General features: G+C 51.1%; 3 protein-coding genes across 3 annotated transcripts in view; all 3 read left to right on the plus strand.

Annotated features, from left to right (window-relative positions):
- MTR (5-methyltetrahydrofolate-homocysteine methyltransferase) overlaps positions 1–3,459 on the plus strand; it is a 51,168-nt gene extending 47,709 nt beyond the window's left edge. The window contains exon 32 of the mRNA XM_081114418.1: positions 268–3,459. Coding sequence (XP_080970544.1) covers positions 268–354 — 87 coding nt within the window. The 3' untranslated portion in view covers positions 355–3,459. The remainder of the gene's footprint in view (positions 1–267) is intronic.
- GPR137B (G protein-coupled receptor 137B) overlaps positions 1–27,823 on the plus strand; it is a 499,787-nt gene that overhangs the window by 223,685 nt on the left and 248,279 nt on the right. The gene's annotated exons all lie outside the window — the stretch shown is intronic.
- The window catches only part of RYR2 (ryanodine receptor 2), a gene marked incomplete at its 5' end in the record, with an annotated part of 202,230 nt that continues 182,007 nt past the window's right edge, over positions 7,601–27,823 (plus strand). Inside the window, 2 exon segments of the mRNA XM_081114327.1 lie at positions 7,601–7,648; positions 15,817–15,936. Coding sequence (XP_080970453.1) covers positions 7,601–7,648; positions 15,817–15,936 — 168 coding nt within the window.

Genomic DNA, 27,823 nt, shown 5'->3' on the forward strand with positions numbered 1-27,823 from the left:
ATGCACACTCACGTGCATGTGCGCACACATACATTCATGCGCACTCTCAGACCCCAGCCAGCTTCTAAGATTTAGATATTTACTACATGTTGCTTCTTGCCCATAGCTTAGACAACTTAGTGAGTCGACAACTATTCCTCTCCATTTATCTCAGCTAATAAGATATGAAATGGAAGGTACTTAATGTTTCTGGGCAAATCCTGTGGGAACCTCACTTCAAAAAGTCATATTATTTTGGTCTAATAAGCTGCTTTTTATCTTTTGCAGGTTGAGGATTATGCTCTGAGGAAGAACATGTCTGTGGCCGAGGTGGAGAAATGGCTTGGACCCATTTTGGGATATGACACAGACTAACTTTCTATTTTTTACCTTTTCTATACTTGATGATCCTCAAGGAAATATAGCCCAGAGTGCCTTAAGGAAACGGCAACACACAGCCCACACATATGGGCAACATCTACACGGCTTTGTGTGCCATGGTTCGGTGAACCCTGGAGGAGCAGCGTCTCCCCTGGTTCCTGGGAACAAGCTGCAGTGTCACCCTCAACAGCAGCAACCGGGGCGTATGCTCAGGGACGAGCTGGAGATGGGAGCCTGTGCATGCCACAGCAAGTCCACCTGCTGTTTTCAGTTTTACCTGGGACCTCAGAGGACACTCGGTGTTGTTTTTTCATCTCAGAAAAAAGGCTGAGACTCCGTGGAATAGAGCACATTACCCTGTGGCAGAATGGCGCTGTGAGCGGTGGGGCGTTTTAATCCAGTGGCTGCCACTGTGGACTCTGACAGGGAAGAGAGGATAACTGCTCTTTTATCTCCTAAAGGCGTATTTAAAGGATGGCAGACGTCCCTTTGGCAAAGGCACTTCGTAGCTGCTGGCTTGTCAGGAAGACTCCAGCTGTTTGTGTTCGTGTGGTCAAATACAGTCATGCTCTCTAAGCATTTTGTCCACTCATGATTCCATGTTTCTTAGCCTTAAGGGTAAAAAAAGATGGGAAGAGAGAGGGGCCGTTAAGGTTTGTTAACATCTCTTTTAGTTGTTTTCCAGAGGCTGTGTGTAGTGGAAACTACATCAGCGTAAGAAAGGACATAGAAACCATGAATAAGAACAAGTGGGAAATGAAGAATATCATACCTAATACCAAGAATACACTGGAAGGAAGTGAAAGGCTGGATGAAGTGGATGATCAGATCAGTCATTTGAATGACAAGGTAGAGAAAACAACACCCAATTAGAACAACAAGAAGAAAAAAGAATTAGAACAAGGATAGTTTAAGGGAACTCTGGGACAATATGAAACATAACATCCACCTCATAGGGGTACCAGAAGGAGAAGAAAGTGAGTAAGGTATGGAGAACCTCTTCGAAGTAGTGACAAAACTTTCCTAACCTGGTGGAAGAAAAAGTCAGACAAGTTCAGGAAGCACAGAGGCCCAATCATGATGAATCCCAAAGAGACCCACACCAGGACTTTGCGAAGCAGAAACCCTCCACTTGTATTTACTTCCTCTCCGTGGGAAAGGGCCATATTCATGTCAAGGCTGCTTCAGACAGGCCCAGCCCCTCTCTCCCTGCCCCTTGAGAAGGTGGGAGGGCCCGTGTGATTCTGTGTTAAGCCATGGCTCCCTGACCGCAGCACTCCTTGCTCGGGTCCCAGTACTGAAACCGAGCAAAAGGGCAGTGGAGAGCTGGGCCGGGGGCATAGTGCTGGGAACCAGGAGGAGACACAGAGGCTCTGGCTTCGTGTCAGGAGAGCCGCCAGCCCGTCACTCAGCCGCGTGGAAATAAATATGAGGAGTGCTATTTGATGATAAAGCTGCGGCACCAGCAATAGCATTCCCTTGTCACTTTCCTTGCTGTTCAGAATTGCAAAAAAATAATCACATACCCACACACGTGTATTTTTAGCTTTGTATCTCAAAGCACTTGGCAAGCTGAAAATTCAGGCACCAGCCACCTGCCACGACCAGCTTGTGACTCACAGGAACGCAGCCTCTCTGAGACAGCAGCTGCTCTGCAGCACAGGCGAGGCCACGGAGGCCTGGGCCGCACCTGGGGACAGGTGACAGGGTGGGGAGGCAGCCGGCGGGATTCTAAGCAGCCGATCCAAGGAGCCAGTGGTGGAATCCCAGCAGCAAACGTGGGCTGCACAGCCTCATCCCTCCCGAAGCGCCTCGGATGTTTTCATGACCCCAGGAGCCTGAAACCTGCACCCGGCACCTGCCGGACCTAGACAAGAAAACAGACACCATAGGCATCCTGTATGGAGTCGTCTGTGTCCAGGTGGCTGGGAGCTGGGGCTTACACAACAGGACCCGTGAAAGCACAGAGCTTCCATGATCAGAGATCGACACGCAATTTAAAGGCTGTGAGCAGATGGGGCTGCGTGTGGCCGCCACGTGCTCACCTTTTCTGCAGCTGTCGGCCTTCACTGGGTTTCACTGGCCCGCTGTGGCGCTCGCCCCCTAAAGGTTCAGACTTACCCAAACAAACCAGAGTTTGTCAGAATGACGTCTTGGATCTTTCCCTTCAGTCTCAGAGGTTTAGAGTAGAAAACTGCGAAGTGCAGGCAGGGAGAAAGCGCCTGTGACCCTTGTCCTCCTCTCCTCACGGTTGTCTCCTGGCCAGTGAGTCACCGGCAGGAGGACGGGGCCGGCTGTGTGGGATGGAGACGCAAAGAGCTGTTGCGTTGGGCGCCTGCCCTATCTCGGGATGTCGCCCTGCTTTGCGTTGTCTGTCACCCCCTCCTGCCGACAGGCCTGTGCTCATGAGCTTTGGCCAAGCTGACAAAGGGCACAGTTTTCTGTCCCTGTGCCCCGAGGCGGTGCCTCTGCAGGGTGGCCTTGTCCCCCGGCTGTGGCCTCTGTGACTTCCCAGGAGGAGGTGGGTGGGTCCCGTGAGCTCTTGTCTAACCTGGGGGTCAGCCTCTCACCAGCAGAACACTCCCCAGAACGGCCCCTTGTGGCCCAAACTCGCAGCCCTCATGGGGAGGAGGGAGAAAACAGCCCCCGGTGGATAAAAAGCTTCAGATGGCACCGTCAGTACGAGACCGACAGTGAACCCTACCATACGCCATGGGACAGCGATGTGTCAGTGTAGGGTTATTTCTAAAGGCTTCTCACAGAACCTCACAGCAACCCTATAAAGCAGGGGGAAAACGACTCACACCCTCTTGGGACCAGCGGCCCAGCTGAGGGCCCCGCCAGGTCACCTGACAACGGCCGCCTCTGGTGCCGTCACGGCTCACCCAGGTTGGGAACCTGCTCATTTCCGGATCGTACAGATTTCGTGTCTCCTGTTTCTGGACAGTAATTTTTCTTCTCACTGCAAACAGTAGTTCTCATCACCAGTTGGAGCGCTCTTGCAAAAAGGGGTTATTTATATTCAAAATCACTTCAGATACAGGGCTCAGAGTTTGGGTTTTTTTAAGGGACTGACAAATGAAAACATTTTTCTCCGTGTCTGACTGATTTGTCAACATTTAAATGCTACCATTATCCACTTTCTAGACAGGATCCTCTGAAAGCCAAGGGTCTGGTCTGGCTTTATGTTACAACTCGCCTTTAATTTTAGTGCCCAAGGAGTGTGTGTGCGTGTGCTGGCTCTCCCAGCCCCACACAGCTCCTCGGGGTATAAATAGAACGCTATCTTGAAAGTCATTTTAATTGGGTGGCTATAGTGTGGAGGGTGGACCAACGTCTCTCCCCAGGTTGGTTTTGCTGTGTCACAGGACGGGGGCAAGGACAGGGGGTGCTCCCACCAGGCTGTTGTCTGTCACCCTTATTTCCTCTGCCCAACTCCCCAGTCCGGCTCCTGTCCCCACCTGAGCCACGGAGGGAGGAAGGTGTGAATGACTCTGTCCCCCTCCCACGGGAGTCAGCGTAAAGGCTGAGCAGGGTCCCAAGTGGCATCAGGATCCCCAGGGGGACCCAGCGGCCTCCATGGGCCCTCGGCTTTTTCTCCCAATATGGGGCTCTATGGGGTCCGTGTTGGCTGAACCCTCCGCCACGGTGTCTGTCCTCGGACGAGGTATCCGGTGCAGTAGGAGCCCAGTAAGTGGGAGCCAGGCACCCCACTGAGCGGGTTCCACTGGTGACTGAGTTGAGTGTTCGAGCTGTTCCTGACCTTGGCAGCTAGGTCGCCGCCTGCTCTGTCCCCAAGACTCCGTGACCCCTGGTGCTGTGGCTTGCCAGGAGGCGGGGCCTTGGGAGCTAGCTTCCAGGGCCCCCTGGTGTCCCTGCTCCCAGTGACCCTGCCAGCACCACACGGCTGGTCGCAGGCCGCCACACCTGTGTCCCCGTCCCAAGTTAGGATGTGGGCGAGGCAGGACCTACCCATGACAGCAGGGGTGGCAGTGCCAGCGATTGAGTGTCCGCATTTCCCTCCAGTTTCCCTACTGAAGACCAGGGTCGTCAGCCTGCGTAGCGTGCAGGGAAAGCTGGAGTTCAACTCCAAGTCCACAGGAAGCCAACGCACCCTCAACTCTTCCATGGCGACTTCCAGCAGGATTGGGTTTCTTTACTTCCCACAGCGGCTTTATTTTTTGAGACTCAGAAGTAAAACGGATGGGTCACACGAGCAGGAGTTTCTTTGTCTCATTTGCGTTATATCTTTGGCCTGAACAGGTCTCCTTCCCTCCCCCCTCCCTCCCTTTTAATTCTCACCCAAGGATATTTTTCCCATTGATTTCTAGAGAGAGTGGAAGGGAGGGAGGAAAGAGACACGTATATTACCTCCCACACGTGCCCTTGACTAGGAATCAAACCTGTGATCCTTGGGTCCGAGGGCCTACGCTCTAACCGCAGAGCCAAACCGACTATTTAATATTTTTCAAAGCACCTGGCTCAGTGCTGTGTACATAGTGGTTCCACAGTAGAGCCTGAGAAACGCTGGTAGAGCCACGTTCATAAGCAGAGGGAAGAGACGGTGGGGCCCAGGGCAGACTTGGTCCCAGAGTCCGTGCTCTGGGCAGAGCCAGGCCTCATGGCCCGAGAGAGGCCGGGAACTTGGCAGCACCGGTCCCGTCTGCAAATAGTGCTCACATGCTGACGTCTCGCCCTCTGTAAACATTTCTTTTTTAGAACCAGTTCTTAATTCCTGCACCCCTTAGTGTATCCCTAGTTTCTTGAGAAAATATCTGCCCACATTCTCCAGTCACAGGGGATGACTCAGGCCAGGGATCCGGCAGTTCAGGGCAGTAGCTGCCTTCCTGCTCCCGCCCCTAACCCCTTAGGCCCCAGCCAGCGCAGCGAGCGAACCCCCACGCCCCCTATTACCCCCCCCCCCCAGACTGCCCTGACCCCTCTGCTCCTGTGCTCCTGCCTCGGCGGTTGCCAGAGGAACCATAAAAATATTGCTCCACGTGCTCTAGGAGCAAAATGTCGGTGCACATTACTATTGTTTTAACTTAAACACTAACGTGTGAAAATCGGCCCAGCCTGGAAGCAGTCCCCTTCCCGGCAGACAGCTCCACGGGAAAGAGATGCAGACCCCACGCGAGGGACTCGGGAGTGAGGGTGAGACCCCGCTGTGTGTGTCAGAGTGAGCGTGGGGCCTCCTTCCCAGGGGCAGAGCGCCCGGAGCAATCCCCTCCCCTTCTCTTGCTGCACGTCAATAAAACTGCCTTGTCACAACCACGTCACATAGAACACCCCGCGCAGGAAACGCCTTGAATTCGGGAACGCTTTAAAAAAAAACAAAAACCCTCACCCGAGGATATGCGTTTATTGAATTTAGAGAGAGGAAAGGAGAGAGAGAGAGAGACATCCATGTGAGAAGTACCCATTGGTTGCTTCCCATACACACCCGACTACACCCAACTGGGGATCGAACCTGCAATCTAGGCAGGTGCCCTGACCACGAATTGAACCTTTTGGTGTACGGGACAATGCTTCCACCAACGGAGCCACCTGGCCAGGGCCCAGGGCAAGGCCAACCCTTTTAAAAATAAATGTTATGTCTCATTCTCAAACATGTTTTTAACTTTCAGTACAGATGAGCGATCTCTAAACCTCATAGTGTAGTATTTCTGTGTCTTAAGGTACATACCAATGGTATCTTTTATAAACTGCCCTTGCTCTATTTTGCTGTCGGAGACTGTATATGGGGGAATGGTATGATAATCATTGAAGACCCAGGCCATTTGGCATTATATCACTTATGTTGAGAGAATTAAAGAATAGATATAACTCTGGTTAGGAAAGTTTACATCCTGGGACGTGCTGGTAGATTTTAATCACCGATGAGATGCTGCCGAATGTGCACTGTAGGTGAGCGGGTGTGGCGCCTTCATTTGCCAGCGCCTGCATCTTGGTACGATGGACGTTGGCATCTTTGCTTGGTGGATGTTTAGTTTTAAGTATCTTCAGTGAAACAGCTGCAGACTAGGAACAAGAAATACATGCTTTCTTGTCCAAACTGTCTCAGACTGCCTGGTCCTGGTCACAGCCCTTTGTTAATGGCATTTTGGGTCCCGCCAGCGTGGCTCAGTGGCTGAGCGTGGACCTATGAACCAGGGGGTCACGGTTCCATTCCCGGTCAGGGCTCATGCCCAGGTTGCGGCTTGATCCCCAGTGGGGGACGTGCAGGAAGCAGCTGATCAATGATTCTCTCTCATCATCGATGTTTTTTTTTCTTTCTCTCTCTCTCTCTCCCTTCTTCTCTGAAATCTGGCACTTTGGGGGCCCTGGCTTGCAGGCCCAAGAGCTCCATGTTGAAATTGTGGTGGAAGGCTCCCCTTTCTTCAGAAATCACTGACTTTATTTACGGCGACGCCCATGGGTTCCAATGTCTGAGTTTAGAGCAGGTCAGTGACCCCGGGGACAGGTATAATACCCACCCCTCATGTCAATCGCTTGTTGAATTAGCTTTGCACGTCCGCTGTCACCAGGGATTTGCTGAGCAATTTGTTGGAGGTCTGGCCCCATGCACGTGGGACCGTTAAGCTGTGAAAGCACATGCGACCCCGACCCTAGACGCGGAGGAATTCCCGCGTGGATGGGGCGCAGAGGCAATGCAAGTGTCAAGACTGGCGGGTAACCTTAGCCTGGATGGTAGGATTGTCGCGTGCATCCTGCGGCGCCGTGGCAGGTCCCCAGCTGGGACCCGACCCCGGGCTTGAGGGCCCAGGGGCGGGTGAGTGGCCAGGGCCCCACGGGCGCAGCTGGAGCGGCGCGCGCAGGCCCGTGCGCCCCAGCCCGATACCCGGCGCGGCCAGTACGCGGCGCTGGCCTGGGCTCCGGCGGGGAGCGGCTGCGGATCCCCAGTCTCGAGGGGCCGGCCCTCCCGCGGCTCCCGCTCCGCCCCCGCGCGCCAGCCCGCCTCTGGCCAGGCGCACCCTGGGGCTGAAGCACCGGCCAAGCATTCGCCGCGGCGGGCGCGCCGGTGCGGATCCCCGCGTCCCCTCCGCGCAGCGCAGGGAGGCCCCGCCCGCCGCCGCCGCCGCCGCCGCCGCCGCCTCCGCCTCCGCGGTGCAGCAGGGCCGCCTGCGCCTGGCCCCCGGCGCCCGGCCCCTCCGCCCGGCTCTGGGCAGCGGCGGCCGCAGCGGCAGCAGGAGCAGCGGCGGGGGCAGCGCGAGGGGCGCGGGGCCGGCAGGAGGGAGCCATGGCCGATACGGGCGAGGGCGAGGACGAGATCCAGTTCCTGCGGACCGTAAGCGCCCGCGGATCCCTCGGGAAGGGCACGGGGTGGGGAGCCGGGCGGGGGCGCGGGCCGGGGCGGGGGGTCCCCAGCGGTGCAGGCGTGCGTGCGGGGCGGGGGAGACAAGATGCGTGTCCGCGAGCGCGGACCGCGGGGCACGGAGCGAGGCGGGCGGGGGCGCACGGGCCGGTCCCTGGCACCGAGGACAGCATCGCGGAGCAGGAGGCCGGTCTGGGTGCACCAGCCCGCGCCCTGGGACCCAACGGGCAGCCGGAGGACGGGCCATCCGGCGGGCGCGGGGCTGGGGCTCGGCTGTCGGGCTGGCCCCGCGCCCGCTCGCTCGTACCCAGAATTCGCCCTCTTGGCGCAGCGCGCGCTGCGGCCCCCGCCGGGAGGGGGTGCAGGACGAGGTTCCCCCCCAGTCCCGGGGCTAAAAGGGGACCGGGTCGCTGCGGGGCCAAGGCGCTCCCGGCCTGGGCCGCGCGCGGGGCTGTGAACGCGGGGCTGGTACCGCCTGCGGGACGTGGAAGGGCCGGGAAGCCAGTGGCGCGCGGAGGCGGGGGCATCGCGGACGTGTTGTTCCCCGAACGCTGCTTGGCGATGCCGGGCGCAGCGTAGAGGGTGCGTGTGAGCGCGCGGGTGTGCGCGCCACGGCAGGTGGCTGCCTGGAATTTCCACGCCGCGGCCGCCGGGGGAGGCCGGCCCCGCGCTAGGACCGTGTTTCCTTCTCGGCACCGCTCGGTCCTCGCCGCTCCGCGCTCGCTGCAGATCCTCCCCGGGCGGGCAGAGGCGCTGCCCGCCTCCATGGGGACCGGAGCCTGCCTCCCCGTGCGGAGAATAACCCAGTTAGATGGGAGCAGCCTGTGCCCCCCTCCGCTCCATCCTCCCACCCTCCTAACGAAGGACGTTTCCCGACGGGGTTCCCCCCACCCCCCTTCCAGGATCACCTCTTCCCTCAACAGGGGACAAAGATGCCAACTCCCGGTTACAGTCACCGCCACCATCACAGGCAGTTACAGACGCATTTTACATTTGGAAACATGGACCACATGGTAACTTTTAGGTGGGAAAATAGTTTTGATGGATTTGGGAGCTCAGCAACCGAAAACAGTCCATTTGTCCAAGAACCGTGTGCGTGACTGTGTGTTCCTCCTCTGATTTTTTGGGGGGCGCTCCTTTTTGAGTTAAGGGGGTTTGGGGAAGGATGGAATCCAGGGTACACACCAGAGGGCGAACGACTCGACCTCATGGCTGCCGTATGCACATTCCATGTGCCTGTCATGCGCATTCCATGTGCTGTCATGCATGTTCCATGTGCTGCTGGCCCCATATATGAAATGACCCTGCTGGGGAAACTCTGTTCCCTAAAACCTTGCTTATGGAAAGTACTTTAAACCTACTCATCATACAGTTTATTTGACTTAGTGGAAAACTGTCTATAAGGTTTTAAAAATATTAAAAGGACACGTTTCCCAAAACCACGAGATCTTTTGTTCAGGTGGCGAAACACCTGAATTTAACAATTCTGTGTCATTTTAAAATTCCTTTTCCCAGGACGCACAGGGTTAAAACGAGCTAGACGATCTGGGAAGGCTTCTCGCACTTCAGGGCTTCCTGCAGGCTTAGCATGGAGGCCGCTCGGGGAGGCGGTGTTATCAGAATACTTAATGGGCCGCGAGGTCGCCCGCTCGCCGCCGGGGTCCTGCACATATAAAGTCATGCGAAGGCTGTGTCCCCAGACAGCTGTCTGTCAGCCCAGCGACACCTCTGATAACTGGGTGGCAGGCGGAGGTCTGGCAGTCCCAGGCTGGGGCTGTTCTTTTGATAAAGCACCGTGGGTTGTTGTGCTGATGATAAATGACCTTGAAGGAGGGAGCCCAGGGGAGCTGGGGGATTTTTTTTTTTTTTTGGTGTAGCAGGAACATCGAAAAGGAAACATGCCTTTTCTCTACGTTTTATACTGTTCATATGGGAATTCGCCAATTCCTTACCCACTCCTCTGCCTGCCCCGGCTCCCTCCCACCTTCATCTCTTATCCAGAGAATGTTCACGACTCAGAAATGCTAATGGAGCTAGTAAGGGAGAGAATGTAATTCTTATAGTACATTCTTTTTCTGGGGCGTTTAGTGCAATCTTATCCATGTGAGTTATTTCTTTCCTTTTCCTTTTTTTTTTTTTTTTAAAAGCAGATCGCCAGGGAGTATCAACAATCTGTACGTTAGTTAAAATAGGTATAGGTTATAATGAAGCTCTTGTCTTACAAAAAAGAAAATCAAACAGTTAATCATTAAGAGAAAGTAATTGTGAACAGGTTTCATATATTCTTATTAGAACATCGTTTAAAAACATATGTATATGTTTTTATATATAAAACAGAGAGGAAGGGAGAGGGAGTGAGATGCAGAAACATCCATGATGAGAGAGAATCATGGATCGGCTGCCTCCTGCACTCCCCACACTGGGGTTCGGGCCTGAAACCCGGGCCTGTGTCCGACCGGGAATCCAACGGTGACCTCCTGGTTCATAGGTCGATGCTCAACCACTGAGCCACACCGGCCCGGCTGCACCTTCACGTTCCATCCCTGATGCACTGTCTGCTCTTCTCACCTGCTCTGTGTCCAGGGCAGTGGTCTTCCGCTGGGCCCTGGGGTCACTGTCCTCCTGTCACCTCAGAGAGAAGGCTGGCCACAGTGCCCCCTGCTGGCCACTGGGTGTGTGTCCCTCTCCGTTGGACCCGGGGCCCTCCCTGCCTCTCCTGGACTCTTCCTGAAGTGCCTCTCAGTGAGGACTGTCTCTTCTTGGCAGCACTGACCGCGGGAGAGGGGTGGGACCGTGTCTGGAAAGAGATGATGTGGGGGGTGGGCTGTGGTGACCCCGGGGGCACGGGGAGCCTTGAGGCCACGGGGACCAGGGTTTATAAGGTAAGAAGGCCTTCGAGATTATTTTCTCTTTGGCCCCCACTCCAGGGAGGGAAATGGGTCAGCGCTGTCTGTGAGGAAGATGAGTGTGGCAGCAGTTTACAAGATAAATGGGAATAAAGAGACAGAAGAGCCTGGAGCTCGGAGGCGGGCTAGCGGACGGTGACTGCAGACCTGGAGGGATGCTCCCAAGCTTTGTGGTCGTGAGGAGGGGCGGTGCAAGAGAGCCCGATGGGGGTGTGTGCCTTCGGCACCTGATCAGACGTAAGGAGAAGATAAGGACCAAGATGAGCTTAGGAGACGCAAAGAAACGTGCCCAAACGGAGGCTCTGGGGGAAGGAGGTGCTGGTTTGGAGTATGTCAGGGACTGACTTGTGTCCCCCCCAGCATCCCCCACGATGATATGCTGGACCCTCAGTACCCCAGAATGGGATCTTGTTGGAACAAGGTCTTGCTAGAGGCGATCAAGTTCAAATAAGCTCCCTGGGTGGGCCCCCATCCAGTCGGACTGGCGTCCTGATAAAGAGGGGAAATTTGGATTCAGACAAGCCCAGAGGGAGGATGATGGATGGGAAGACCCCAGAGAACCGTGTGCGGGCGGCCTTGTGGCACTAAAGGCCCCGGATCCAGGCGGGAGGCCGGAGCCGGCTGCCTCCACAGCCTCAGAAGCCACTGACCCTGCGGACACCTCGATCTCAAATCCGGCTCCAGAGCCACACGACTGCCCTTCTCTGGTGTCGGAGCCCCTGGCCTGTGGGGTGTTGTTAGGCAGCCCTAGGGAGCTCACGCAGGCAGGAGCTGGAAACGGCGTAGCATTTTGGAGAGAGGATGGCCCCAATGAGACAGACTTGGATGCCACTGGTGTGCTAGCAGGGCCCGGAAAAATTTTTTAATATGTTTTTTTAAAAAAAATATGTTTATTGATTTCAGAGAGGAAGGGAAAGGGAGAGAGAAACATCAATGATGAGAGAGAATCATTGATTGGCTGCCTCCTGCATGCCCCCCCACTGGGGATGGACTGGGATTCGAACTGTGACCTCCTGGTTCATAGATTGACGTTCAACCACTGAGGCACACCAGCAGGGCTGGAATGTAGATGGTGGTCTGGGATGCTGGACAGGAGGAGCACTTTGCTGGCAGAGAGGACGGTGCCTGAGAGACGTCGACAAGGTCCTCAGAGGAGGGGGAGGCAGACGCCAGCCTGCAGGGCACACAGGAGGTGGGAGGGCGGCAGGAAGCAGAGGAGGGTCCGAGGGGGACTTCACCCCACCTGTGAGGAGGAGCCAAGGGGGAGGCGGTGGAAGCTTGAGGGGGAAGCAAGGTTGAAAGAAAGTTCTTGGTGCCCGGCCGGCCTGGCTCAGTGGTTGAGCGTCGACCTAGGAACCAGGAGGTCACGGTTCGATTCCTGGTCAGGGCACATGCCCGGGTTGTGGGCTTGATCCCCAGTGTAGGGGGTGCAGGAGGCATCAGTGATTCTCTCTCATCGTTGATCTCTGTCTCTTTCTCTCTCTCTCTTCCTCTCTGAAATCAATAAAAAGATATCTAAAAAAGAAAGAAAGAGCTTGGTTATTTTCTTTTCTTCGGATGGGAGAGAGCTGCAGGGTAATCCTGGGAAGGAGGCTGGGTGATGGATGGAGCCAGGTTCCCCTCCCACCACCGCGTTCATAACTGGGCACGTGGCCACCACCCACCGCTGTTTTGCAGATATTTAATTACTGACTGCTTGACGTAACTCGAGAGCACACAGTGTTTTCATTTGGTTTTAGGTGAGTTTTGCATAATTTCATTTTCTGCCGGGGACCTTTTGGAAGCAATTAAAGTGAGAGCTTTGCGGGTGCCAAGCTGGGCGTGCCTTGCTTGGGTGTCGCCTGGTGCTGGTGGTGGGGCTGGAGGCAGGCGTGTCTCGGGACGAGAGAGAATTCACAGTGCTAGTGGGTCTTCTTTCTCATGGCTACCGACTCAAAAAGATTGCAGGGTTCGTATAGGTATTTGTAAGTAATCTCTAGCAAATGGACAGCTTTGGAATGTATTTGGACAATTTCCTGACGGGCCAGATCAGGGGAACATGTTGAAATGTCTTAGGAAACAGAATGATTCAGCTGAGAGTAAACTGCCTGTGGTTCTCCCACTATGTTCAAAAGCTCAGCCGGCTAAACAACTGTTAAGTCTCTCTCTCTCTCTCTCTCTCTCTCTCTCTCTCTCTCTCTCTCTCTCTCCTCTCTCTCTCATTTGAGAGAGAAAGAGAAACAACGATTTGTTGGTCCACTTATTTATTGATTTCAGAGAGGAAGGGCGAGGGAGAGAAATATAGAGACATCAATGATGAGAGAGAATCATGGATTAGCTGCCTCCTGCACGCCCCCTACAGGGGACTGAGCCTGCAACCCGGGCATGTGCCCTGATTAGGAATCAAACCATAACCTCCTGGTTCATCGGTTTATGCTGAACCACTGAGCCACACCAGCCAGTCCACGTATTTATTCATTGGTTGATTCAGAGACCCAACCCGCAGCCTGGGTATATGGTGACGATGCTCTAAACAACCCGGCCAGGGAAATTTTAGTGATTATTTTAAAAGAGAATTAAGCAATGTACATTTTCAGAGATATTTTAATTTCCCTACAAATTATATTTTTATGGAATTGGCACTAGGCTGCATTCACAGTTTATAGCTTGTACTTCTCTCTCTCTGTTTTTTTTTTTTTTTCTTAAACAAAATCTAGGCATTAACTCTATTTAAGGGTGCAAATCCCAGTTGGTTTCACACTTAACATCAGTGATGTACAAGTAAAAGCTTTCATCCGGTGTCTGCAGTTAACGGCGAAGGAGGCGTGCGTCTCCTCGGTGCCCGCGGTCACTGCCCACAGCACTCTCAGAGGCAGCCGCTTCCGAGATGCCCAGGATTATGGGATGCGCTCCCAGCCGGCCAGACCACGTGCTTCCCAGGCATCAGCTGCATAATTAAAAACGTATCGCCTTTTGCCCCCCTGACATTAGATACAGCACCTCTCACCGTACCTCACGGGTGTTGATGACATAACGTGTGCCCATGTTTAAGAGCATGCCAAATGCCAATCACATGTATGTACCCCTGGGCATGTAACATGTTCTCAGCTTGGCGTGTACAGTCATTTTTATGGCCCTGTATTTATGTGCAAATTGAGAACTGCCTGTGTTTTTTTTTTTTAAATGAATAAATATAGACTTCATGCAAGAGTAAGCCGGACCAGTGTGGCTCAGTGGTTGAGCCTCGACCTATGCACCAGGAGGGTTCGATTCCCAGTCAGGGCACATGCCCGGGTTGTGGGCTCGATCCCCAGGAGGGGGCGTGCAGGAGGCAGCCGATCCATGATTCTCTCTCATCATTGATGTTTCTATATCGCTCTCCCTCTGCCTTCCTCTTTCTGAAATAAAAAAAAATATATATTTTAAGAAAAGAGTAAAAATAGGGCCTTTTTGTTGTGTTGTTGTTAATCCTCCCCCCGAGGATATTTTTCCATTGATCTTTTAGAGAGAGTGGAAGAGAGAGGGAAAGACGGAAACATCGGTGTGAGAGAAACACATCGATTGGTTGCCTCCTGCATGCACACTGACCAGGGCCCAGGCTGGGGAGGAGCCTGCAACCCAGGCATGTAGCCTTGGCCGGAATCGAACCTGGGACCCTTCGGTCCGCAGGCCGACGCTCTATCCACTGAGTCAACCTGGCTAGAGCAGGGCTTCTTCTTCTTCTTCTTCTTCTTTTTTTTAATAAATTCTCTCAACTCCTTCGCTCTGATGACTATATACTCGCTACAAGAAAACATATCATATAGATAACACTTTATGTGGCCAATAAGCCCCCAAAGTTAGTTGTGATGATGGAATCCATCTGATAAACGTCTGACCCCTTAACACAGTTCCTGGAGCACAGGAGGCCGCCAGGGAACTCGAAATAGACCCAGAATCTGATCACTTCTCTTCACGTCCACGGCCGCCACCCCGTCCGAGTCAGCATCGTGTCCCCTGAACAAAGCAGTCAACCCAGAAGGTCTCCTGTTTGTTTGGTTTTAACCAGCCATATTCTTCCATTTATTTTTATTTTTTAAATAAACTTTTTATTGTTAATATTACAGATATCTCCCCTCTTCCCCCCCATTTACCTCCATCCTCTAAGTCCCCCCCCCCCACCCCAGTCTTCATCATCCTATTGCCTGTACCCATGGGCTGTGCCCATAAGCATATAAGTTCTTTGGTTTATCTCTTCTTGTCCCTCCAACCCCACATCGAGGCATTCAGTCTGTTCCACGCCTCCCTGCTTCGGGTCTTATTTTGTTGGTCCATTCATTCTGTTCCTTAGATGCCACAAATAAGCGAGATCATGTGATATTTGTCTTTCTTCCACTGGCTTATTTCACTGAGCATAATGCTCTCCAGGTCCGTCCACCCTGCTGTGGGCTGCGTTCGTACAGGCCCCAGTGGCTCCGTACGGTACCCCAGCAGCTCTCCTGAGCCGCCTCCGACGACCCCAATGTTTTCCCGGAAGCTTCACTTCTAAGACACTTTACTGATTTAGTGTGTTTGTTTATTGTCTACCGTCTGCCAGAATGTGAGCCTAGTCATGCGTTCAGGACCTGGGACGTACTCAGTCATGTATCTCGGGTGCTGAGGAGGTTTAAGATTTCCTCGCACGGGTTATGCCCTCTGTAATCATGTGTTCAGTGATGAATGCGTGTTTGAAAGGAGCTGTCGATGTTGTTCGATGGCTGTTCTCCACGTGTCCCTACTGTAGCCAGCTTGGCACCTGAAATCGCGTCTTATTTACTCAGCGCGGAATCGCCTGGAGTGCGGCCCTCCCTCCCCCCAATAGTAGATGCCTCTTCTAAAGGGTTGTAAAGATACGGGGGCATTTTAAAAAATACATTTTTATTGATTTCAGAGAGGAAGGGAGAGGGAGAGAGAAACATCAATGACGAGAGAGAATCATGGATCGGCTGCCTCCTGCGCACCCCACACTGGGGATCGAGCCTGCAACCTGGGAATCAAACCATGACCTCCTGGTTCACAGGTCGTTGCTCAAGCACTGAGCCCCGCCAGTCCGGCCCCCACTCTCCCCGCCCCGGCCCCCATTTCCGCCCCCCCCACCGCCCCCCCAAGAATGGATTCAGTGTGTTTTCTGGCAGGTGTTACGTTACCCTGGTGTTGGCGGTGCACTGAGGTGTATGCTTGTAGCTCTGGTTCAGACTGTCCCATGTCTCACTGTCCCTCTGTCCCTCTGTCCCACAGGACGACGAGGTGGTGCTGCAGTGCACGGCGGCCGCCCACAAGGAGCAGCAGAAACTGTGCCTGGCGGCGGAAGGGTTTGGCAACAGGCTCTGCTTCCTGGAGTCCACCTCCAATTCCAAGGTGCGGTCGCGCTGGGAGCCCCTGGGAGGCCGGGTTTGCTGGAGGTCGTTTCTGGGCATGGAGGTCATTTATGGGCATGGAGGTCGTTTCTGGGCATGGAGGTCATTTCTGGGCATGGAGGTCATTCATGGCCATGGAGGTCGTTTCTGGGCATGGAGGTCATTTCTGGGCATGGAGGTCATTCATGGCCATGGAGGTCATTTCTGGGCATGGAGGTCATATCTGGGCATGGAGGTCATTTCTGGGCATGGAGGTCATTTCTGGGCATGGAGGTCATTCATGAGCATGGAGGTCATTTCTGGGCATGGAGGTCATTTATGGGCATGGAGGTCATTTCTGGGCATTGAGGTCATTTATGGGCATGGAGGTCATTTCTGGGCATGGAGGTCATTCATGGCCATGGAGGTCACTTACAGCCATGGAGGTCATTTCTGGGCATGGAGGTCATTTCTGGGCATGGAGGTCATTTCTGGGCATGGAGGTTATTTATGGGCATGGAGGTCATTTCTGGGCATGGAGGTCATTCATGGCCATGGAGGTCATTTCTGGGCATGGAGGTCATTCATGGCCATGGAGGTCACTTACAGCCATGGAGGTCATTTCTGGGCATGGAGGTCATTTATGGGCATGGAGGTGATTTCTGGGCATGGAGGTCATATCTGGGCATGGAGGTCATTTCTGGGCATGGAGGTCATTTCTGGGCATGGAGGTCATTCATGAGCATGGAGGTCATTTCTGGGCATGGAGGTCATTTATGGGCATGGAGGTCATTTCTGGGCATTGAGGTCATTTATGGGCATGGAGGTGATTTATGGGCATGGAGGTCATTTCTGGGCATGGAGGTCACTTATAGCCATGGAGGTCATTTCTGGGCATGGAGGTCATTCATGGCCATGGAGGTCATTTCTGGGCATGGAGGTCATTTATGGGCATGGAGGTCATTTCTGGGCATTGAGGTCATTTATGGCCATGGAGGTCACTTACAGCCATGGAGGTCATTTCTGGGCATGGAGGTCATTTCTGGGCATGGAGGTCATTCATGGCCATGGAGGTCACTTACAGCCATGGAGGTCATTTCTGGGCATGGAGGTCATTTCTGGGCATGGAGGTCATTTATGGGCATGGAGGTCATTCATGGGCATGGAGGTCATTCATGGCCATGGAGGTCACTTATGGGAATGGAGGTCATTTATGGGCATGGAGGTCGTTTATGGGCATGGAGGTCACTTATGGGCATGGAGGTCATTTCTGGGCATGGAGGTCATATCTGGGCATGGAGGTCATTCATGGCCATGGAGGTCACTTATGGGCATGGAGGTCATTTATGGGCATGGAGGTCATTTCTGGGCATGGAGGTCATTTCTGGGCATGGAGGTCATATCTGGGCATGGAGGTCATTCATGGGCATGGAGGTCATTCATGGGCATGGAGGTCGTTTATGGGCATGGAGGTCATTTCTGGGCATGGAGGTCATATCTGGGCATGGAGGTCATTCATGGGCATGGAGGTCATTCATGGGCATGGAGGTCATTCATGGGCACGCTACTGTTTTCTGTGGATTGGGCATGAATTGGGCATGACCAGTGTCGCTACTCATTGGGCAGGTTCTTAACTGAGCCCCTACTCCTTACGGATAGCTCAGAGATGATTGTGCACGAAAATGGAAAAGTCCTTCCCGTGATGTTTATTTTCCAGCGGACGAGTCAGGAAATGTGTGATGTGATTTCAGAACTAAGGGCACAGGCAAAGCAGGGAGATGGGGCAGCGCGTGATGAGGTGGGGGGCTCCCCGCCACAGAGGGGGGGAAGGCCTTCCTGCCGGGGAGACCCTGGAGCAGAGGGGGATGACACAGCAGTGAGCACTACTAACTCCTGGAACGTTCCGGAAAGAGGAAGAGCCAGGCGATTCTCGGGCCCCTAGGTAGGAATGTGCTCTGTCCTTATGGTTTCTGATATTTTGTACTGGCTGGACTGGGCAGCCCCCGAGATGGTTTTGATGTTCAACATGACGTAAAACACGTAAGCCTGGGTACAGATTTGTTTCATGGAGATCTATCTGGACTTGGCTTTCGTTGGGAGGAAACCGGAGATGGCCCTTTCCCCCCTCATTTTGGCCTCCCCTGCATTCGTTACAAAGGTTGGGCCGTATTGTTGGCCGTGAGTAGTCAGCCACTGTGAATTATGTATGGGCTCCTGGAAATGGTCCCAGAAATATCATGAGCTAGAGAATCTTTTAATCAAAAGCAGGACTTCTTCAGAAGACTGGCTCACGCTCCTAGGATATTTATTCCGGCTGATCTTGGCCCCAAAGAGCATGGGTTCATGATGCTCGCGTAGATTTTCCTGCAGGAAATGTAAACATTAAATCGGATGGTTCCAGCTAGTTATTCATCATTCGTCCTTACAGGTGTTTACTGTATGCCCTTTATATGGATGGCTTTTTATTTTTGTTTCTGTTACTTACTAACTGGAAAAAAAAATAAGTGAAAACTACTTAATATAAAAGGTCAATGAGGTTGACCTCTGTTTAAATCCGAAAGAAGGTATACGTTTTCAAGGCTTCATACACAACATTAAATAATGTGGACCATATTCGACCATATTTTAAGCCACAGAGAAAAATCTCAGTAAATTCCAAAGAGTAGCAGAAATACAAACCTGACTATAATGGAATAAACCTAGAAATTAATTTTTAAAAAAAGGCTAAAAAGACACAAAAGTTCCTTCTACCTGAAAATTAAAAAGCACACTATGGGATAAATTTTGGGTCAAATGGGAAATAGCAAACAAAATTGAAGAATTTCTTGGACATACTATAAATGAATACATGATCTTTTAGATTATATGGGATGTGACTAAGGAAGTTTTTGGAAAAAATATTTATCATTAAATAGATATATTAATAAAATTTTTAAAAGAAATTAAACAACCAAATTAAAAAACTAGAAAAAGGACAGCAAAGTAAACAAAAGAAAGCAACAGGATGGAATTAATAAAGATAAAAAGGAAACTGATGAGTTAATTAATAAATTTGTTCTTTGAAAACATCAATAATCAAACATTAGTTAAGAAAAAAGGAGAAAGCACAAATATTTAAATATTTGAATTTAAATAAGTGCAGGGAAGGGATAATGATCAAAATAGAGGAAATGAAATTATAAGGGAGGAAGAGAGAGATAGAAGCATCAATGACGAGAGAGAATCACTTGCTCAATTATAATTGACCCCTTTTGCTCAATTATATGCAAGTGGATTTGAAAATCTTCATGAAATGTATTATTTTTCAGAAAAAATCAGTTTACTGCAGGAAGTCTGAATAGAGTAATTATCAGAAAATAAAGTAGTCAAATGATTTTTTTTGGTAAGAAATACAAGGTCAGATAATTCCTACGTAATAAGGCTACTTAAATTATTTCAAAGCATAGCAAAAGAAGAAAAGTTCCAAGTTTTACTTCACCAAGTATGTATAACATAGATTAAAAAGTCTTAAAAATTACTTTGCAAAAACATAGATCAGTTGCACTTAAGAATATTGATACAGAAATCTGAAATACACTATTTAAAAAGGAAACCAGTGTGGCATGAAAACATAAAACCTGCACGATGGCCATGTGAGGTTCATTCCAGGGATCCAAGAGTGGCTCCTATGCAAGGCCCCAGAAATACACGTTTTCTTCACCACCATAACGAATGCATTAGGATATTAATGATGCATCTACTAACAGGTAGATGTCCATTTGGACATCTCTGAGGATAAGGACAAGTCCTGACAAAATTCAAAAACCTACTTGTTTCAAATATTAATAAAATAGGAATTGATGGATAGTATCTTAACATTATTTTGCACACACACACACACACACACACACACACTCATTCAGTTCAAAATTCAGCACCTATTTCTGGGGAACAGGTGGTTAGAATTAGGTGTAACGTGAAGAAGGATGTTTGGTACCACTGCTGTGCAAGTGTTGTTGGAGGTAAGAACAGATATAATTAGACATGGAGACAGTTTGAATATGAAGAGGTAAAGTATCCCTACTTGCTGATGATTTGATTATATATATAAGAATCCCCAAATCGCCCATGGATAAACTATGGCAAAAGATGGATTTCTGAGAGAAAGCCACAAAATAGCTGGTTATTATTGTATCAGTAGCCTTTATATATATATATATATATATGAAATTATATAATATATTATATTGAATTATATAATATAATATAGAAATTATATTGAAACATACAGATATATGGAATGACACTTGGCGCGCACACACACAAAAACTCAAGTTTACATTCAGTTAGAAAGGGGGCCAGTGATAGTTTTAGGCAAATCATTTGTCAGTGGTCATAAAGTGTTCCCTCAAAAAAGAAAATTCACTGAAAACAAAAGGATTCTTGTTTAATGACCTGAATGCTACCAAAATAGTTTTCTGGTCTTAACTATTTGTGGACACAGGACAGAGCAAGTAAGAGGGTCCTCAAGATTTGTTCACCACACTTCAATGATTCTGCATTTCTAAGGCTGGTTCATATCAACCGTATGCATAAAACAAGACTTGATTTTATCAGGCATTCCAAACAGGAAGGTGAGCCTGGCGGTAGAAAAATATCCCAAGTTCTCCCCGTTTCCCCCCAGTTGCGATGGCATTGCTTTAATTAAAAGTATTTCCTCCCATAATGGAACATGATAGAGCAATATTTTATCTTCAGTGACTTCTCATTTCAGGGTATTATTCACCACCATAAAGAATGCATTAGGATATTAATGATGCATATGAGTTGTGATATTCCAGATGAACTGCTCTTCTTATTCAAGGGAGAATTTTTGAATAATAAAAATGTCAGTAGAAGATAAATGCTGGATGATAGAAGAATCACTTTAAAAGTAGACTTGCGTCCCCTGGCGTGGCTCAGTGGTTGAGCGTGGACCTATGAACCAGTCCTGGTCAGGGCACATGTCCAGGTTGCAGGTTCCAATCCCCAGTGGGGGGCGTGCAGGAGGCAGCAGATCCATGATTCTCTCTCCTCACTGATGTTTCTATCTCGCCCTCCCTCTCCCTCCCTCCCTGAAATCAATAAAAACATATTTTTTAAAAAGTGTAAACAAATAAAAAATAATTAGTCTTGCTTCCTGCAGCGGGGTCTCTGGCGCAAAAGCGGAATTTATAATAATTCCACTATTATAAATTGAGTCGCCTGCCACTCAATGTGAAGGCGGGACCAAGGAGGGTCCCAAGGAGCTGCACCTGCCACTCACCGCGGAGGCGGGACCAGAGAGGGTCCCAAGGAACTGCACCTGCCACTCACCGCGGAGGCGGGACCAAGGAGGGTCCTAAGGAGCTGCACCTGCCACTCACCGCGGAGGCGGGACCAAGGAGGGTCCCAAGGAGCTGCACCTGCCACTCACCGCGGAGGCGGGACCAAGGAGGGTCCCAAGGAGCTGCACCTGCCACTCACCGCGGAGGCGGGACCAAGGAGGGTCCCAAGGAGCTGCACCTGCCACTCACCGCGGAGGCGGGACCAAGGAGGGTCCCAAGGAGCTGCACCTGCCACTCACCGCGGAGGCGGGACCAAGGAGGGTCCCAAGGAGCTGCACCTGCCACTCACCGCGGAGGCGGGACCAAGGAGGGTCCCAAGGAGCTGCACCTGCCACTCACCGCGGAGGCGGGACCAAGGAGGGTCCCAAGGAGCTGCACCTGCCACTCACCGCGGAGGCGGGACCAAGGAGGGTCCCAAGGAGCTGCACCTGCCACTCACCGCGGAGGCGGGACCAAGGAGGGTCCCAAGGAGCTGCACCTGCCACTCACCGCGGAGGCGGGACCAAGGAGGGTCCCAAGGAGCTGCACCTGCCACTCACCGCGGAGGCGGGACCAAGGAGGGTCCCAAGGAGTTGCACCTGCCACTCACCGCGGAGGCGGGACCAAGGAGTTGCACCTGCCACTCACCGCAGAGGCGGAGGTGGGAGTCCCCTCAGCGCCCGCTGTTCTGTCGTCATGGCGGGGTCAGGGGGAGCCTGACAGGGCGGCCCAGCGCCTGAGGGAGCCCAGCTCAGCACCTGCTGTTCCGGGGGGTGCGCTTCGAGGAGACGCCGTGCTCGACGCCTTCCACCTCGCAGGTGAGGCGGCGTCCCCGTCCCCTTCCCGTCGGCCTCCCTCACCCTCGGACGCGCGTGGCGCCGGCTCCCGCTCTCCTCGCACCCCGGGGCCCTTCCGACGGGAGCGCGGGCCTGCGGGGAGGAGGAAGGGAGCGCGAGGCCTTTTGACCGATTGGAACGCGGAGGCCACCGGGCGCCGAGCCCTCTTGAGGCTCCAGGTTCCCGGAGCGCCGGGGACCCACGCGAAAGCGTGGGACCCGCACAAGGCCGCGCCGCCGCCCCACCCGCTAGCCCGCGTTTCCCGTTTCCCTTCTCCCTTCCGCGTGGCCCGCGCGGCGGGGGTGCCGACCCTGAGCGGCTAGAGCTCCCGGAGCCGCTAGAACTCCCGGAGCCAGACAGGGTCGGTGGCGCCAGGACTTGGATTGCGCGGGATGGGGCGGTGCGTCCCGGTGGCTCCATTGTCCGTCCCGGTGGGAACGGGCGGAGGGCGATGGGGAGACGGCGTGCGGGGCAGGGGTGGCGTGGGGGTGTCTCTCAGGCCCCTGTGCTAGCGCGCACTTTCCGGGAGCGCCTCCAGCCCGCGCGCACCCCCGTCAACACGCTGTCCCCCTCTCGCGCCTTCTCCCCCTCTCGCTCTCCCCTTTCGCTAAAAAATGACTTTACAAAACATTTTTACTTTTTAAATGGAGCTCGGCCTCTGAACGAATTAAACTCGTAAGTCAAGGCCCCACTACTTACATGCACACAAGGTCTGTGGTTGATTACCTCCCGTCCTCTGAGATTCCGCTATTATAAATTGTAAAGAAGGGGGCGGGGCCACGTGAACACGGGAGAGTCACGTGAACAAGGGGGTGGGGCCATGTGAACATGGAAGCTTCACATGAACAAGGGGGTAGGGCCACGTGAACATGGGAGAGTCACGTGAACAAGGGGTGGGGCCAGTAACACGCAGGAGTGATCATGTGAGCCCGGAGGTCGCAGAACACAGTGTGTGGTCAGGCGGAGGGGGGCCGAGTGAAGGTGGAGGCTGAAATGGAAGGGATGCCGTGGGAGCCCCCAGAAGGCGAAGAGGCAGGAAGGGCCCTCCCCAGAGCCCGCCGAGGGAGCACAGCCCTAGAGACCCCGAGTTCCGATTGTGGCCCCCAGAACTGGGAGAGCCCGGGCCTGTTGGTGTAGCCCAGCCTGTAGTCATGGGAGCAGCAGCCCCAGGAAACGGACCCCAACTTGCCCCTCTTTTGGGGGCTTTGTCCAGTCTCTATGCGGCCTCCACTTTCCGTCCTTGGAATCTTTCGTTGATTATTCAGGAACTTTTTCTGTATTTTAGTTGTAATTCCAGTTTGGTCCTGGTAGTGTGCCCATGCAGCAACTTCCACCGCCATTTTTACTCTCTGTTTTACGAAACATTTTAAACAACCGATTTTGTTTCTCAATATGTTTCCCCTAAAAATTAATTGAATAATAAGGCATAATTACATGAAGACCAAATATTAAGGTTTTTGTTCTGTTCACTTTACTGACTTTCTAAGAATTTTGGGGGGGGCAGTGGGCACGAAAAATAAAGACCAGTGTGATCGAGAAAAACACGTACATGATCAGTAGCCATTTTTGTTTCTCAAAATCCTTGTGCTTTAGTTAATATAGTTATTTCTTTGTCGATACTTCAAGAGGAGAAAAAAGTGGGTGGCAGGTGTGGCAGAAAGGAAACATCCTAATGATGAATGAATGTCCAGTCTGTGAAGAATAAGTGGTTAAACTCAAGATTTAAAAGAAAATGCCTAACAACCTTGGACAGATTATTATATTGGCCAGGATAGAACTGTTTGTTAAATTATAACTTATATGTTGTATGGAAATAATTCTGTGAAACATGCATCAGCCGCTACTCAGTCCAGAAAGGGTGGTGACACAATTGAAGACCCCAAAGTAGGAAGCATTTTATGGAATACTGGAAGAATACAGCTTCCGTACGTTCTCATGGGAGCTAAAGACCCATTCTTGGAATATTTTAAAGACTTAAAAGAATTCTCATTGTCATGAAAGATGAGCTTTTGATTTCCCATTATGTTTCTTGACATAAAATAAAAACTTAAAACACTGAAATCTCAAACTGAAGAAAAATCTAATGTAAAGTCTGGGAGACACGCCCACCACCAGCCTGCCAATCAGCAGGCGGGAGGCTGGTGACATCCCATTGCATTCTGGGAAATGTAGTCCTCACAAATAAGTACAGAAGGCACATGCAGAGATAAGGGCGCTGGTGGAAGGGCTGGTGGGAATTGCCACTTTGATTCTGGACTATTTACTGTGAGGATAGAGAGCAGACCAGTGTAGAGGAAGGAGAAGCCACCAGTTCAGATGCCGGGACTGCGCTAAGTGGTGCCTGTTAGCACTGAACAGTCCTGCTTCCCAGAGCTGAGGAACCCGGTTGCAGCACAGCCTGGTCCACACACGTGGGCACACTTTTCCTGAAAAGAGCCAAATAGTAAATGCTTTGGACTTTCTGGGTCAGAGGCTTTTTGTTACAACTACTCGAGTCTGATGTTGACATTGACGTGAAAACAGCCAGACATTGTGCAGACCAGTGAGCATGTCTGTGTTCCCCAAAACTGTAATTATGGACACTGAAATTAGAATCTATGATTTTATGTGTCATAAAATTTTATTCTTCTTGTGATTTTTTTCCAGCCATTAAACAATGTAACAGCCACTTCTAGCTCGTGGGCTGTACAGAAACAGGCAGTGGGCCAGATGGTAGGTTGTGTCTGTCCCCGGAATAACACATGGAAAAGGTTATATTCTTAAAGGAGAAGGTAGAGCAAACAGTAGGTCTGCCTGTGGTTAGATGGCTGGAGCTGTTAGTGACGTTTGATGGAAGGGGAGGCAGGGCATTTGAGTGGGACTCCTCGACACACGGTCATTAATAAGTTAATGTGTTTCGTGTATGAATGAGTGAGAGAATAAATGAGTAGAAGAATATAGAAAAACCGTGTGATGTGGAAGGAAGCATTTCATAAAGAGGATGAGGGCAAAGGCCCTGGAGGAGCATCTGTCCATGACTAGGAATTCCCAGGTGTCCTGTTGGGCACAGGGCCCGCCTTCACATGTCAGGGAACCAGCAGGCATATTTGAAAGAGATAAGAGCTACTGAAAGCTTTAGAACAGTGGGTGGCATTGTTTCGTGTTCTATGACTAGAAAAGATAAACAAAACTGGACTCTGGTTAAAGTGGTCAGGACAGATTTTAGCTCATAATCTACTCTTGCATCAGAGAGGAGAGTCCCGAGTGACCGGATCTCCACTTGATTTGTACACAGGTGACTGGGAGTTTTAAAGGGAGAGTGAGGGCATAGGGAGGAGGTGAGAGGGAGCCCCATAGGGTCAGGGAGGTGAAGAATTTCCAAGGGTTGGTCCCTGTAAATGTGACTAGGCCAGCTGTGTTGGCCAACTGGCAGTTACAGAGGCAGGGCTTATCCTCCTGGGAGACTGGGGGACAGAGGCCCCACCCTTCCTGAAGGCATGTCAAAGGATGGATTTCTGGTTCTTGAGAAAGACAATCGAGTTGTCGGAAGTACAGGCATATTTCAAAGGGACAGAAAAGGACTCACAATTGTAAGGCTCTTTGGAAAATGGTTTAAGAAAGGGTCATCGGGCCTGTCATCAAGTGTTGGCTAAACAAATGCTAAATTCTCTTGGCAGCCTCGAACTTTCTCAGACCGGCACTTGCAGGGGTCTGGGTCTGGGGTTATCCTAGGGATGTGACCTTGGGCTGCTAGAAACTCTATGTTAGTGTTTGTTCAAGTCTTTTTCAAATGTGGAACGCTTCACAGATTTCATGTCATCCTTGCGCAGGGGCTGTGCTAATCTCTGTATCGTTCCAATTTTAGTGTCTGTGCTGCCGAGCAAGCACTGTTCAAGTCTTTTAATGTGAGGGGGAGAGGGTGGACAAAATCATTTGTGCTCAGTTTATAACTTTTACAAACAGAAGTTTGTCAAAAGTGAAGAAGAGGGCTCGGAGGCACCTGGCTAGAGTTTGGTCAAGAAGTGAAATCGTTGTCCTTGCTTACTGATTTATACACTTACCCATGAGTATACTTCCCTGGGGATATGCACAGGCAGCCCATTGACTTTACTGCAAGACTAATGCCTTTGAATCTGCTCTGCTTTCTCTCTTTCTGAAACATTCTTGCACAACCTTCATCTGAAGGAAGCCTATCTATGCTTTCGGCAGCTGTCCAATGAGCCTCCTTTGTGAAGCCCTCCTGCATTTCTATGCATCCCCCTTCTCCCTGCAAAAGTAACTGTCTTTCTCTAGCTTTTGCTTCCTCCCTCCCTCACTCCTTCCTTCTCTGTCTTTCTGTTAAGCAGAATTCCTCCACTGCGTTTCTTGTTGCAGAATCACATGTCCCTTTACGTTTGCTTTAAAAAAAAATCCACCTCCCCCCCCCCCCTTGCCCAAGGAGTGAGGATATTTTCCCATTGATTTTTATTGAGAGTAGGAGGGAAGGAGGGGACACATGGATTGGCTGTCCCCCACCCCCATACCCCAACCTGGTCCCGACCAGGGGCAGGGATAGGACCTGCAACCTCGGCATGTGCCCATGTGCCTGACCAGGAATCGAACCAATGATCTCTCCATGCATGGGATGATGCCCAACCAACTGAGCCGCACCAGCCAGGGCACGTTTACTTTCTGAAATTATGATGAAATAATCATGGAAGCACCTGCAGGCAGAGGCAGCATCTTGTTCATCTTGTATCTCAGGTACATGATACATTTTTGAAGGAACTAGATGATCAATAAATGTTGGTTGATTTTAACCGATTTTCCTTCTTTGGACCAGTGACTTAATTAATATTGATGTATCTAGTTTGACAGTTAACTAATTCATTTGGCCTTTTAAAAATTCTCTACTTTCTAAAGACTGCACAGTCTTTCTGTTTCAAGAAATTAATGTTACCAGAATAACTATTTATACTTGTGCCTATAGTAGTGCTTAATCCTATATAGATGGATAGCAGACTTGGTACACTGCATTTTTCAGTAATAATTTACTACTTTATGTAAAGGATAAATTTTTGTTAGTACACTCATGCATAATTTAAAGATTCACATGCTTTACTGAAAAAATAATTAAAAACTATAAATAATTGTTGACAAAGTTGATGCAAAGTAAAACGCAAAGGTTTTTTCTCTGCCAGCACAACTCTCTTGGCATAGAAATATTGATTTACAGTACTTAATAAAGAACTCTACACTACTATTTATTTTGTTTAAATTAAATTATTGACCAGGCAGCATTACTTATAAAATGCTTAACAGGCATTTTCTGACTAAAATATCCTCTTTCTTGAAAAATGTCCACTCAGGCTCCCACTGGAGAGAAAAGGGACGTGAACAACCCAAGGCCAGTGCAGATGTTTACTTTATGAAGTCCAGTGGTGGGTCCCTCAGTGCCAGGGGGAGAGTCCGGCCCAAAGGCAGGCAGTGCCCCTCGGGTGGGCAGCAGGGAAGTTTCTGAGCTGAGGGAGCCCAGAGGTGGGGCCTGACACAGGAGGCCTGACACACTGTGAGGAGTGTGACGCACTGCAGAGTGAGAAGAGTAGTGAGTGCTCTACTTTGCAAGGTTAGTGCTAGAGAACATCGACTACCAGGGCCAAATCCAAGTGCCTTTTATCTAACCCCGTATTCCTAGTTATCAGATAATTCAGTGAGTCCCACCACCATAGCCATGTTTTGTGTGAATTTTCTGTGAAGGGTAAGAGATTTGGGTTTAGGTTTAAAAACGTTT

Source organism: Myotis nattereri (genome assembly GCF_964212035.1).
Source record: "Myotis nattereri genome assembly, chromosome: 20".
In the NCBI taxonomy this organism is placed as follows: Eukaryota; Metazoa; Chordata; class Mammalia; order Chiroptera; family Vespertilionidae; genus Myotis; species Myotis nattereri.